At 59.5% G+C, this 14,022-nt stretch overlaps 4 protein-coding genes across 4 annotated transcripts; 3 read left to right on the top strand and 1 right to left on the bottom strand.

Annotated features, from left to right (window-relative positions):
- The first annotated feature begins 4,459 nt into the window (after positions 1–4,459).
- On the top strand, positions 4,460–7,117 carry GGS23DRAFT_242163 (uncharacterized protein). The gene is made up of 2 exons (XM_051512180.1): positions 4,460–5,051; positions 5,102–7,117. The coding sequence occupies exons 1-2, from the start codon at positions 4,624–4,626 to the stop codon at positions 7,014–7,016; spliced, it is 2,343 nt and encodes a 780-aa protein (XP_051368978.1). The 5' UTR covers positions 4,460–4,623; the 3' UTR covers positions 7,017–7,117.
- Positions 7,118–8,160: 1,043 nt separating this feature from the next.
- Positions 8,161–9,670, top strand: GGS23DRAFT_242283 (uncharacterized protein). Its single transcript, XM_051512181.1, has 2 exons — positions 8,161–9,553; positions 9,667–9,670. Exon 1 carries the CDS (start codon positions 8,310–8,312, stop codon positions 9,465–9,467), a length of 1,158 nt encoding a protein of 385 aa, XP_051368977.1. The 5' UTR covers positions 8,161–8,309; the 3' UTR covers positions 9,468–9,553; positions 9,667–9,670.
- GGS23DRAFT_581856 (uncharacterized protein) lies at positions 9,192–11,782 on the top strand. Its single transcript, XM_051517209.1, has 5 exons — positions 9,192–9,553; positions 9,671–10,261; positions 10,393–10,752; positions 10,838–10,948; positions 11,038–11,782. The coding sequence occupies exons 1-5, from the start codon at positions 9,551–9,553 to the stop codon at positions 11,278–11,280; spliced, it is 1,308 nt and encodes a 435-aa protein (XP_051368976.1). The 5' UTR covers positions 9,192–9,550; the 3' UTR covers positions 11,281–11,782.
- An 837-nt stretch (positions 11,783–12,619) lies between these two features.
- GGS23DRAFT_599636 (OTU-domain-containing protein) lies at positions 12,620–13,687 on the bottom strand (the record flags this gene model as incomplete). The annotated part of the gene is made up of 1 exon (XM_051518953.1): positions 12,620–13,687. The coding sequence occupies one exon, from the start codon at positions 13,685–13,687 to the stop codon at positions 12,620–12,622; it is 1,068 nt and encodes a 355-aa protein (XP_051368975.1).
- Positions 13,688–14,022: the final 335 nt, after the last annotated feature.

The raw sequence follows: 14,022 nt of genomic DNA, 5'->3' as shown, positions 1-14,022 counted from the left end.
GCTACCTACTACCTACCTATATCTTGGGACACCTGTATCTAGTCGGTAGTATACTCTTATTTCTCAAGAGGCCATGGCTATCTGCTAGTAACTGTACTCTCTGCTTCTACGAGGTCCCTGCCTACCTCTGTCTACCTATTTAAACGTTACCTACCCATCTTGACCTGAGCCGACGCTGCCGCATACCTACCTCGCGCGCATCTTACGTCGAAGGTGCGAGGTCTGTGTGGGTTGTGCGGCGGCGGCGGCGGCAGCGGGCGCGGTCGCATCGACGGGCGGATGCGGTGGTATTCCGGCCCGGGGGGGAAAGGTCCGCGTGGGTGTGGGTGTCCGCGTGCGTTACGTCCGGTTGTTTGGGGGTTCGTGTGGGCGCACTGCTTGAGCAGAGAGAGTGTGTGTGGGTGTGGGTGTGGACGGGCGAGGCTGCTCCGGAGAGGACTTAGCCGGTCCCGGCTGGGAGTTCTAGAAGGGCCTGAGTCTGCGGGCGTCGGTCGAGCGAGGGAGAGGGGGGGGTGTGAGGCTGGGTAAGTACGCGAAGGGGTGGTGGTGGTGGCGGTGGGTAGAGTAGGTACCTCTAAGGTTCTCGTCCCGAGGGCGGCATAGGGGTCATGGTTTGGCGAGTGTATATTACGCTCTCTTCTGATAACTTATGATCGGGCCAAGGCGGAGGTGGAGAGGGAGGGCGTGGAGTAATAATCGTATAAGGCAACCCCCTGCCTCCTCCCTTATATAGGCGTATTACTCCTATTGTCCGACAATACGGCGTACGCTTATACGTCAGGGTCGCGAGCTTTTTTAAGCAACTTACGCAGCGACTAAGCACTTCGTACCTATCCCGAAATACGAAAAAAGAGAGAGAAAAAACGTGATGAGGTGTGATTCTGATAACGCCTGGTCGGCCCATATGGAGGTATACGCTACACTGTCCCCCATCATGCGATCTTCTTGTCGTTGGGAAGGGTCGTAACAGGTACCGTGCATATACGGACGTACCTCAGGTATGCGGACGCAGCCAGCAGAGTGCGTGCAGTTTGCAACGCCGTCAGACACAGCCGCTTCTCGCCTCTGCCGCGTGCGCGTAGTACGCGGACATCCTCACCCGCCCCGTGGAAAGGCGACATGGTTCCCGAGGGTACCTACCTATATCCTGATGCATGGCGGCATTGCTGTCCTAGCGCAGTGTCAGGGCCTCGGCCTACCTCCCTACGCACTCCTTACCGTAGGTAGGTGGCACTAGTCGGAAGAGGATACGTTCTCCCGCTCCTCATCTCCGATGCATACGGAATGCGAAGCAGAGATAGACACCTACCTACCTCCTTTTCCCCTCTTGCTCTCGTGCTCGGAATGCGACAGCCAAACGCAGACCTCAGTCATCGGTCTGACCACCGGCTCGGGCCAACCGTTGTCGCCGCGTGCGCGCATGCGTAGGTAGGCACGTACATAGGGACTGTGCCGCAGCGCTGCACGATGACGATTCCCCGACATGCGTGGGCTCGCGCGCGCACGCGTTCGTGGGTCGCTGGCCGGCGTCCCGACGCAAGGGGAGGGGAAGGGGAAGGGGGATGGGGGAGGGGGAGGATTAGGTGGCGTCGACGGGGTTGGGATGGCGTAGAGCGAAGTGCAGATCGGGTGGCTGCGTCGCAAAGCCGCCCTATCCCATGTGTCAGATTGGGTCCGTTGAGTAACGTCTATTTCCGCCCCCCCTCCCCCCCCTTCTCGACGATGCCCGGTTTGTTCTGTTCTGTTTGGTTTCACTGTTATCCCCTCCCTTTTTTTCTTCTTCTAGCATTGTTTTAGATCGCCCTCCCGTTCGATTCCCCCCCCCCCTTTTTGTGTTTGAGGGGTAGAGAGGGTCTTCGGACCCCGCCCCGGGCGACGCCGGGAAGTCTGTCTACCTAGCTTGCAGAGGGAACCGGCAACGCCTGTGCTAAGCGACAGGAATTGCGAGCCCGAAATCCAGATAGGTAGGAGGTTGCGGCCTCCTCCACCCGTAGCATATAACGGCACTCTTAATGATCCTTTCGATTGAGATGGGATGAAATGCGACGGTGCTAAAGTCATTTGTCCATCCTTCTATCCATCACCCTTCAACCTCTCCACATGTGGCACAGGACGGGGGCAGTGAGATAAAAGACGCAAAGATGCCTGCCGATATGGCTTGACCTACACCGAACTGGTACCGTATGAATGTAAGCGATTCTCGTCTCGCTCGTCTGCGTCTGTGTCATGTAGACAGGGTGAGCTGCATCGCACCACTGTCGCCGAAACGGGGGCTGGTTTCTCCGTCAGGACATAGGTAACCGGCAGTTGTCTAAGTCTCGCCGCGAGTCGAGGGACGGCGAGTCGAGTCGGGCAGACTAGATGTCCAAAGGACTGGCTGTTCCGCCGATCCTGGTATGTGCGTGTTCTGTATAAAGGGAGTGCGCGTCGCCCCCCCTTGGTAGACGGCATTCCGGCGTTGGGAAAGCAAAACACGGCGTGGGCGTAGGCTACATGTTTATACATTAAGGGGATGCGAGACGGGATTCCGATATTGGACGTGTGCATTACCCCGTGCCTCTCGCGATTTCATCAGGGTGGTAGCGCAGATAAAGGGGGATTTGCCGTGAGCGACGGAGATCTCTCGATCCCACTGGCCACCTGTGAAACGGCGCTGTAGGGTCTGTAGGTATCGCGCAATAGCTACATGTGGCTACACCGCAAATTGCAGCCGAGCCGAGACACACGACGCCGAGTCGCAGTGCATGCTGCTACGTAGCACTACAGTAACCCATCCCTGGGTTAGCAAGAGGCGATAGGAGGACCCCCGCTCCCCTGCGGCATACCTACCTGGTATTATCGGGACCTTGTTTTGGGCTGGGCAGACGAATTTAACAGGTAGCTACCTACCTCTCATATGAGCAGGTTACCTGTTCGCCACGGCGCTACGGAACTGAGTCGATCTCGGGAGGGACATTGTGTTAGTTAGCGGCAGCAGTATATGAGTAGTATTAGTACCTACCTTTAGTAGTAGCAGCAGCAGCAGCAGCAGCAGCAATATGAGATGCCAACACGCGCAGAGAGGTACCTACTATAAGAGACTATCCGTCGAGGGACGGGATGGGATGACACACTCTATTGCGTTGCCGATACAGGTATACCCCACCCACCATTCCCCTGCGTCGAGATCGTGTCTCTCCCTCTTTCTCTCTCTGTGGCGAAAGTACCTGTGAGTAATCGACGCGCGACGTCAGTGCCGGAGGAGGATACGGCACGGTACCGCAAGGCAACAGATAGAGGAGGTACCTACCTAGGCACCTCTACCTTCGGCACCTAGGGTAGGTCAGGTATGAGCAGAGCCGTCTGATAGGTAGCATAGCATAGCACCTTCTTGCACTTACGCAGTACACCCCGGTCTTGTCCCACCCCGGCACGGGCCTGGCAACTTCCTCAAAGCACCCAAAGCACCTCATGCGCCCTAATGGTGACGTACCACCGTACCCACTGTCGCTTTCCTCGGCGGCAGGAGAGAGAGGGAGGGAGAAGGAGAGGGAGAGGGAGAGAGTGCGGTCCCTCGAGCCAGCTCAACAAGCCCCCCTTGGCAGGCCCGGTCGTGGACAATAAATCCATATCATCCTACTCCGCTGGGTCTGATATGAGCACGGGCGCAATTGCTGTCGGAGCGCAACTGCTATCGAGGCGCACCTGAGTCGGTTCGTAGTACGCGCCTCCCGCTGCTGCTGCTGCTGATGCTGTTGCTGCTGCCGCCAACCCTAAAGTAATGCCTGGCCGGGCTCGGTATTAGACTTCGGCGTCCCATCCCTCTTTCTCCCTGATCTGCTGAAATCGGCACAGGGTCCACGGACCAGACCAGGCGGGAAGGGTCCTAATTTTAATAATTTCCCTTATCCCGCCTGCATCTGCTCTGGTGTTGATCGCCTCGGCCAAGACATCGCGAGATTGCGTTCCCCAGTTCCCTTGATTTTTTTTTTCTCCTCTTCCCCTTCTTCCGCTTCTCCTCCTCCCTTCTTCTCTGAAGACTGGGCAGTCGATCTTTTCCTATGTTTTTTACCTGTGCTTCGTCGATCACCGCATCCTGCTACGCGCACACACGTACACGTGCAAGGCTTCCTGCCACCTTTTCACATCTCGCCCTGCGATCCAGTCGTCGTAATCCCCTTCTTTATCCGGTCGGATACCCACCTCTCCGTCGAACCAGTACGCTCCTTGGCTTGGGTTTTATTTTTATTTTTATTTTTAACCATAACCCGCTCTCGCGTTTACAGGAGAAACTATCCGCGATAAGCTACGGCTAAGCCTGCGTTTCGTCGGGCATTACGATAGTACGCCATCATCGGGGCATGCGGCCGTCGACCGAGTTATCACCCAGCGTCCTAAGCGATTTGCCTCTGATTTGTCCTCATTTTCGAGCCGACCCTGCGATACTCTATAACACCTAGCCATTCTAACCTCTACCGTCTTTATACGAGGCCGAAACCCTGCCCAACCCGATACTTGCCGGTCCGTTTCTCGCCATGGTCCAGATTATCGGTCGTCCGTGAACCTGTGGCGATCCCGACCAATCGCATCTGCCTCTCTACCTCTGTTCAAATACCACGTCGAGCACCCCATCAATTCGGCATCATGCTGGCAGTCCAACCTCGTCGATTGTTGCAGCGGCGGAGGGGCCTGCTACTCATCGCAGTCTCCGCCGCAAGCCTCTATTGGCTTCTACTCCATGCATCCGCCGCTCCCCCAACTACCCAGTGGTCTGGCGGAAACCCCGCGCCGGCGCGTGTTCCGCTCCAGGGCGACGCCGAAGGCAAGAAAGCACCTGAACTTGCGCCTCCAAACGCCCCCATAGCTCCTCTACCTCCCTTACCTCTACCTCCCGTAGTCCCCGTCGAGCCCGCCGGCGACCAGCGCAACCGGCACCCCGACAGCAAAGGTGCAGCCTCTACCCACGAAGAGGATGAGGAAGATGAGGAGGAAAAGAAAAAGAAGGACGAGGACGAGCAAAGGGAAGAGGACCTACGTGCTAAATTTAATAAAGAATACGAGGCACTAGCAAAGTAGGTCTGCTCTCGCTACTTTCCTATCCGACATACTAACGGCTCCGCAGGAAGCCTGGTGCCGACGCCCTATTCGGGCAGACGCTCTACACGCTGGGGACGAGAAAAAATCAACGTCTCACTATCGATTCGCATTTGAAGCCTTCTGAGGAGAAGGTATATTATAGCGATCACTACCCCTACGTCTACAACCCTTATCCCACGTACAACGGCGAGGCCTGGCTCGCCGAGAAGGCCGAGCATGTGCCTTGTGAAGGCCCCGGTGGCGTACTACCCCAGGATATTATGGTTTTCAAGGGACAGCCCAAAGATTTCCCCGAGCCTGGATTTGGCAGCTACAGTCTCCTCGGTATGGATGGAAACTTGTGCTACGAGCGTGCGACGCGGCTGGGTATATACGGCTACCAATCGGACAACGACACCTCGGCTTCGTCAGTCGACTGGGACAGCACCCGCTGGGGTGAGCTACAGGACAAGTGCGCCTACAAGAACAAGGCCCGGTTCGATATGAAGGGACATCCGAACCCTTACCTTACTTCGATCTATCCGCGCCAAAATTCAACCCGCCCCGCGATGTCAGGTGGTGACGTTACGAAAAAGTCCGGCCCTGTAGAATCGCCGTGGCAAATCGACGATTCGAAAAGGGCGAGTCCAACCTTGCGAAAGCGGGACAGCGCTGAACAGCCCAAATCTGGCAACTCAAAAAAGATCGTCAGGCCCGAAGCGAGAACGGCACTTCTGCTACGGACGTACACCGGGAAGGAATATAGCGACAATGATATGCAGGTAATCCGGGCTCTGATCACTGAACTTTCGCTGCGTACTGGCGGCCTGTACCAAGTGTTCTTGTTTGTCCACGTTAAGGATACATCCCTAGCTATCTGGGAGGATGAAGAGACCTACCAGTATGTGCTAGCGAGGAATGTACCTCCGGAGTTTCGGGGCATCGCTATCCTCTGGAATGACGAAGCCACGCAAAGCATGTACCCTAAGATTGACCCTAAGAAGGCGACTGTGCATGTCTCGCAGTGGCTGTCGGTTCAGAAGTTTGCTCAGGAGTTCCCCGAGTTCGACTACATCTGGAACTGGGAGATCGACGCGAGAGTCACCGGCCATCATTACGATTTTGTCGAGAAATTGGCGTCCTTTGCGAAGCGCCAGCCCCGGCGGGGGCTATGGGAGCGGAACGAGCGCTACTATATCCCGTCCGTCCACGGTGACTACGACTCCAAATTTCGGAAGGAGGTCGAGCGCGTATCGGGCAAGGATACGGTCTGGGGGCCTCCCCAGCTGCCTTTTGTCAATCCCGTCGGGCCGAAGCCTCCGGTCGCGAATCCCGAGGATGACGACTACCAATGGGGCGTTGGGGAGGAGGCAGACCTCATCACTGTTGCTCCTATCTTCAACCCGATGAATAGCTCCTGGATCAGCGGCAACGAGCTCTGGGGATTTAATGATTCCACCCACGCCACCCTAGATCTGCCGAGGAGAGCAACCATCATCACTCACTCTAGGGTGTCCAAACGGCTCCTCGACATCATGCATGTCGAGAATATCCGCGGAAACCATATTTCCTCCGAGATGGTCACGCAGACAATCGCACTCCTCCATGGTCTCAAGGCAGTCTATGTCCCGATGCCCGTGTTCTTTGATAGGCCTTGGCAAGGCAAAGATCTCGCCAGGTGGTTCAACGGTGGCCCCAAAGGCGAAAGCGGAAATATTGGCTCTGCCATGGGCTGGGGACGAGAGGCTAGGTACCGCGGAAGCACTTGGTACTATCGCGCAAACCCGCCACAGCGACTCTATCTCAATTTCATGGGCTGGGAAGACACGAACATAGGCGGGGCCGAATGGGAAGAGATGTACGGAAGACCTTGCTTGCCGCCAATGATGTTGCACCCCATCAAAGACATCGAGCCCACGCAGCCGGGGCACAAGAGCGAGTCGAACCTCCCTTACTCTTGAGAGGATAAGCAGTCGACACGACCATAGAAACCTAAGACGCCTAGCTTTATATCCTATGGGGGTATGCGTCGTACGCCCGTCAGTTTCGGAGAGCAGACCAAATCTTGGGCCGTTGGTGGACTCTTGGAATTCGGACTCTCCTGTAAGGACTAGTTGAATTTCCTTTCCAACGGATGAGCCCGACAGTAAGCATACCTAGAGATGCTCCGCTGTGTCTTAAACCAGATCCGGGCCACCGCAACGATAGCGATCCTCTGCATTAACCGAAGCGAAGCCAACTGGCTAGCTCGAGAACCGGACTCGTCTTCAAGGTTCATGAGGGGATCGTTAAGGTCAACTACACTGCTAAAATTACATCTTGGGGGTCTCTCGCGGCTTGGGACGACTCGAATAGGGTGCACGAAGAGACGACGACGACGCATGGTGGATATTACGAGAAAACAACACAGAATTGCGCGGCGTTTCGCACGAGCTTTGCATTTGCTTCATACTTAACGACTGTTGCCTCAAATGTTGTAAAGTATCGCTAAGTACAGGGGAGAGACTATCGATGAGTTAACACACATGGGGAGTTCGAGTAGTTATGTCATATTATGTAGATACCCGGCATCGAAACGAACATGTTTTTTAGGTCATGAAAAAAGTTCTTGGCATCTATTATGACAATTGTGGTTATCAAGGGGGGATTTCAAGCAATACTAGTGCGATGGACATTCACGTCCCTATCAATGTCAGCCTTAAAGATACACGAAATGAATGTGCGCCCACGAGATTCCTCCTCAACCCAGCACGTATTGGACGACTTAGAAGGAGGCTTGAAAGCCCAAAGCTGGTCGCGGATGTATAACTACGTACTCTTACCTATCGGCAGACTCGACTCCACCAACATGGCGAATATGGTAGGCTGGAAGGCCTTCTGTTTCTCAATGGACACAGCGACTAAAGCGTTGACCTGCCCTGGAGATCGGTCTCTAGTTGCGCAAGCCGGAATGTGACATCGGGGTTATCTCGCATGATCCCCCAGCAGTTATCAGGGGGGGGGATATGCCCACCTGGTCAGGGAGGGAGGAAGGCAGGAAGACATAGGATCAACAACGCACACCCGTACGCACAAAACAGGGTGGCTGCGCCTCATGAATCGCGACTCTGCATCGTGATCATGCACTCGGGCGGCAAGAGGCGGAGAGGGAGGGAGAGGGAGAAAGGCCGGTCAAATATCGGGCTCCAGGCACCGCAAGAAATGCAGCGCACCCAGCGCTGTTTTTTTTCCGCATCAAGGAAACTTCTACGAACATGGGAGAGAAACATCTCAAAGCTCCGGCCGACCCTACACTGGTCAATCGCAGTAGTATTAAACCCCTCGCATCTGCTGAATCTATAATATTGGCAGACAACGACTCGTCATCGACATCCGGTGTAGGATGGGCCCACCAGCAGGCCAGCAACCGCAGCCATCGACCCTCTCAACAAAAGGGCTACCGCACCTCTCCCAAGAGTAAAAGGAGGCTAAGTGCGCCGCCTCCCTGTCGCGCCCCTCCGAGTCCAGACGAAGATGCCCGGTCACGAGACTCGTCGCCGGGGGCGGCGCCCAAAAGCGGCAGCAGCCAGCTCCAGAGGCTCAGCAAGCAGCTCACGAAGGTAGGTAGGAGACAGGAACAGATACTGTCGATTCTCCTGCTCGCGGAGTCACGCCCCGACAAGGCGCCCGAAGTCTGTAGCGCGCCGCCGCCGCCGCCTCTCAGCGCGCTCGACGAGGTGGCCCTGCAGCGCTACCACCAGATGACGCTGGACCCGGACCCGGTGCGGCTGTGCGACATGTTCCTGGCGCGGTTTGGCCTGCCGCAGGTGCTGTCCGGGTCGTATGACGCAATCGAGCTGCTGCACATGCACGGGTGGGAGCCCGAGGACTACGGCGACGTCGAGCTGGCGGTGCGAGGGGTGGTCGGCGGCGGGGGTGACGAGGAAGACGGCGCGTTCGCCGCAGCCACCGCGGCCGAGATGCGAGAGCTGGGGAGATCGGACGGCGCCGACGCAGACGAGGCCGTGGTGACGACAGTGAAGTGGGCGCCCGTAGACGCCAGGGGTTCAAAGCAGGTAACGCGGCGGGTGGCGCGAGCGGCGGCGCTCACGCGTGGCCACTGGCGGCACCAGGGGCGGTCAGTGCGGGACCCGGGGGAGGCGGCGGGGGCGCCTCCGCCGCGCCTCGAGTCCGACGAGTTCGCCGACTCGGTCCTGTTCCTCCACTGCCCCGGCGGCAGCAAGGCGCTGCTGTACCAGTCCGGGTACGACGCCGCGGGGGGGCACGTCGCGCGCGAACCCTGGCTCGGCGGGAAGCGGTCGCTGCTTCAGCAGTTGCAGGTTCGTGCGTTCTCATTAAGGAGTTTTCCTTGGGGAGGTAGGAGGAGGAGGAGGAGACAATGTGGCGAGAGAGGGACCGGCAGGGCTGGCTAATCCGAGACGCTTTCGTAGCCGTACGATGATAGGCTGCGCATCGATCCGACCTGTCCGTGGGATGGGAGGGTGTTCGGACGAGTATGGTGAGTTCTAGGTCTTTCTTCTACGTGCCTACGTATACATCTTTCCGTCCCTTCTTGTCCCCTTTTCCTCTGAACCGCCCGTAACTAACCGGGCGGGCGGCTGGGGCCGACAGGAAGGTATTCCACGACCAGGGGCTCCTCAGTTTCGCGTGCATCTACCTCGTATTATCGCAGCTGGGCGCGGTGGTCGGCGACGCGAGCCAGCGGATGCTGGGAACCAAGAAGGCGCTGCGCTTCCTCAGCTGCTACGCGTCGCGGTGGCCGCGCTTCATGCCGACGAGCGAGGTATGGCTGTCGGCCGGATGGGCACACCTGCACCTCCACCTGCGCGTGCTGTGCGCCGGGAAGCGGTACCACGAGCAGCAGCGGCGGCGGCGGGCACTCGACGGCGGGCTCCGCCCGTCCCGCGTCGCCGGCAAGCTCGCCTCGCTCGACGGCACCGCCGACGTGGGCATCGTCGAGCAGCGCTTCGGCCTCGCCGTCGCCACTACCTACACCGCCGACCTGCCCCTCTTCACCGTCCTCTACCTGACCGACAGCGGTTACCGCCGCCTCTTCGTCGAGAGCGGCCGCCCTCTCGACGTGCCCGCCGCCGGCAGGCTCGCCGGCGTCGCCGTCTTCCTGCGCATCCTGCGCGCCGTGCTCCCGCTCTGGGAGCGCCGCTGGATCGAGTCCCTCAACGAGGTGGATAATCTGGTTGGTGTCGAGGTGAGAGGCGTGACTACTTTTTTCTTTTCTCCTTCGTCTTATTTATATATCCATGTTGTGGGGAGAGCGCAGCTAAGCGCCTAGCATTGTTCCCACGTCCGTAAGTTAACCGCGTCGTTACGTGCGCCCAGGTCGACGACCTATTCGGCCCGCAGAGCGGGAGCGGCGTCATGTTCGACGGCACGTCGTTCGCGCGGTCGCGGCTCTACTTCGCGGTGCTGCAGACGCTGCGCATCTTCGCCGAGTGGATCCAGGAGAGCGAGCGGGAGCTGCGGCGGCTGCGGCGCGACTTCGACGCCGCGTTCCGGTCCGAGACCGCGCGGCGGGACTCGGTCGGCAGCGCCGCGGGGACCAGGCCGCCGACGCGTCCCTTCTCCCAGGACGTCGACGGCGCGTGGGACGAGATCTTGGAGTTCCACAGCGCCGCCGCGAACGCGCTCGCCGACCGCATAGAAAAGAAGAACGAGGAGATCAAGAGCTTCAGGGATGGCGTACGTGCGATGACATCTGCATACGTCTTGTCGACTGGCAAACACGTGCCTAGGAATTTTGGCTAACGAGACCATCGCACAATAGCTCTTCAGCGCCACCTCGGTGCGCGAGGCGTCCCGCGCGACATCCCTTAACCAGTACATCTTGGTCTTTACCTTCGTCACCATCTTCTACCTGCCGCTGAGCTACGTCTCCGTACGTCGCCAACCCTCCCCTCACCCCTCTAACCCCTCACCCCTATCAGCGAAGAATGCCTGGCCTAACACGCCTCTCTCGATCCCTAGTCCATATTCAGCATGAACACCTTCGCCTACCAAGACGCCCAAACCGAGCAATCCGCATTCCTGGCCTCTACGGTCCTGATCGCCTTCGTCACCTGGGCGGTGGCGGCCGTGGTGCTCTGGCTGGTCCAGGACGACGCGAGGTTGCCGCGGGTCGCGGCGAGGCTTCGACGGAACGGGGCGTTTCCGCCGGGGAGGCGCGAGGCCGGAGAGAAAGAACCGGACCCGGTATTCCGGGGCGTGTAGGATAGGACCGGTCGCCGCGCTTCCCGATGCCGTGCTCGTCTACGGTTGGCGGGTGCCCGCGGATCGTGGAGAGGACCCTCTGGACAGGGGAATAAATAGGTATATATAAATAGCTAGCATGTAAACCAGCATGCGCCATTTTGGAAGTTGTAAGCATGTGTATGAGCCTTATCTCGCTGTTCGTAGGATCCTCGTCCGGTAGCACTTTTGTTCTTCTAGCGTACCCCCTCCGTCTCCGGGTTGACCGTGTATTGCTGTCCATTCCGTATCCAGAACTCCGTTAGCTTCTTCGTGCAGCTTCCGACGGGGCATGGAAACTGAAAGGTATTCGCTAGTTGCTGCTATCAACAGCGTGGCCTAAACTGCAACCGGCGTGTCCCGCCACTGCAAGTTCCGCCCTCTAAGCTAGCCGGGCCATCTCAGAAGCGTCCGGGGACTGGGGGCCCAGGGGGCGTCAGGGGTACCCGTCAGCGGCAGCAATGGCTGCAGGCGCCAGAAGAAGAAGAAGAAGAGCATGCCTAGCTAGTTGTGCACTGTGAATCGCTATTCTTAACACGGCTAAGACTCCAGAGAGTAGGCACCCAGCTGCCGAAGTTCGGCGAGGTAGGAAGGACTGGGGGCCTTGCACAGGGCGCGGTAGGGGATTCTGCCGCGCGTCGGGAACGGAGAGAACAGAGTCAGGGGCAGGATGTAAGGCGTACTTTACACAGTCGTCGTCTATTTCCCGTTGTCGGGATGCGATATCTACATGCGAGCGCACCTCCAGTCTCACGCTTGACCAGCGTGTGCGCCTCCTATGTCCCCTCTTTTACCAGCCGCGACCCAGCATCCCTAGAAAGCCCACAACAGAGCTGCCCGCCCGTGCCTGTCTGTAGAGAAGTAGGTAAATCCGAGGCAGGCCCTGATGGCGGTCGAGAGAGCAGAATCGTGGATAGGCACGCTTATCCCAGACTTGCACAAGCGATCCCGCAGGACAGGCGCGCCGTTGGTTGTCGGCGGGTTGGCACGGCGATTGATTAAGATAAGACGAACCGGGAAGGGGGGTATCTGGAAAGCTCTAGCGTTAGGGAGGGCTAGCAGGTCCTACGGATTCGCTGCAACGAGACGGAAGACAGCGCCCTCTCGGCCAGCTTTGCCGACTCTCCCGGGTAGCAGCGGGTCTGAGCGGGTTGGGACAGCTATTCTGCGTGCAGCCCTATCCCCTCCCCTCTCCTCGCCCCTCCAAGCACGCGTCTACGCGCATCCGCCCAGGCACGCCTCCTCCGCCGGCGCGGGAGACGTCGAGCTAGAGGCCGTCGGGCCCGCGCCCGGGGACGCGTCCGGACGCGCGCCTTTCCTCTCACTCGGGCGCTCTCTCGGCCGGCCTCAGGGAGTTGTAATGCTCGCCGAGGCCGTAGCCGTGGCGGTAGTACGCGAGCCATATCGTCGTCCTGTCGCGCCCTCCGCCTCCGCTCCCCCCACCCCCACCCGCCGGCTCGACCGTCTCGGTGCGCCCGTCCTGCAGCACGCGGATGGCGACGCCGTAGGCGGACGCGAGGGCCGCGAGCTCGAGCTGGCCGCCCCACTCGGCCGTGTCGCGCACGCGCGCCGCGTACGCGGGCAGCGGCTCGTCCAGGAACGGCGCGAACGCGTCCGCGTGCGCCCGCATGTAGTCGGCCGCCGCGCGGCGGACGCGCTGGTACGGCGGCAGCTCGTCCTCCCCTTCTTCTTCTTCTTCTTCTTCTTCTTCTTCTCCGCCGCCGCCGCCGCCCGCCGCCGGGGGAGGCCGAGGCGCCAGCGACACCCCCCGCGTCTGCAGCTGGTCCGCCACCGCCGAGAACAGGCAGTGCCCGTCGGGCCGCATCTCCCGCTCGACGAGGCCGTGCGCCGCGAACGCGCGCAGCAGCGCCGTCTTCTCGAGCCCCCGCTGGTCCGCCATGCCCGCCGCCTCTCGCTCCGCCGCCGCCGCCGCCGCCTCCTGCTCTGCCGCCCGCCGCGCCATGCGCTCCTTCTGGCGGTTCCGCTTCTTGGGCGCTGGCTGCTGCTGCGGCGGTGGTGGGGGGGGAGGTGGCCGCCTCGTTTCGGGCGAGGCTGGGGCGAGCGTCGCGTCTCGCAGCTGTTCCGCTATCCCGTCCGCCGCGTCCGCGTCCGCGCCCGCGGCGCCGCCGGCTCGGTCCCGGTCTCGCGAGCCGTCCTCGCGGGGCTGCGCCGCTCCGGCCGGCGCGTCCTGGGCGCCCTCGGCGCCGCCCTCCAGGGCCGCGAGCTCCTGCGCTTGCTTCTCTCTCAGCCGGCGCTCGAGCTCGGCGCATTCGTCGCCGACGGCCTTCCGCGTCTTCTTCGTCGCGTTCTTCTTCCTGCTGGTGATCCGCCCTTGCAAGTCGCGCTGCTCCTTGCGATGCCGTGCCTGCATCGCCTCGAGAGACTCCATAGTGTGACCCTAACAGCCCGGACGTCGGGGGGTGCTTTGGTGGAGCTGGTCCCTTGGCTACGTCGTCGTCCCTGAGCTTCTATTGTAACGATGCCGTAACCGTGGGTGGAAATGCTATACCGCCTATACTGCGAACCGCAACTTTACCGTATTTACGTGTGTGCGTGTGTGTGTGTGTTGGTGTTGAATAGAAGAGCAAAATTGTAGGTGTAGAAGCGAGGATGGTGGGGAGCTCGAATAGGCGGGAAGACGCGGTGAGGTACCTCAAGTGACTTCTGGAGGTACATCTAGATGGACTCACGCATTACATAATCAGCATCTACCCAGAAAGTCGG

This window comes from Durotheca rogersii, assembly GCF_024521655.1.
Source record: "Durotheca rogersii strain YMJ 92031201 chromosome Unknown GGS23scaffold_25, whole genome shotgun sequence".
NCBI classification, from domain to species: Eukaryota; Fungi; Ascomycota; class Sordariomycetes; order Xylariales; family Xylariaceae; genus Durotheca; species Durotheca rogersii.
Note: the sequence above shows the minus strand (reverse complement) of the source record. Positions and strands in the feature narration are given on the sequence as shown.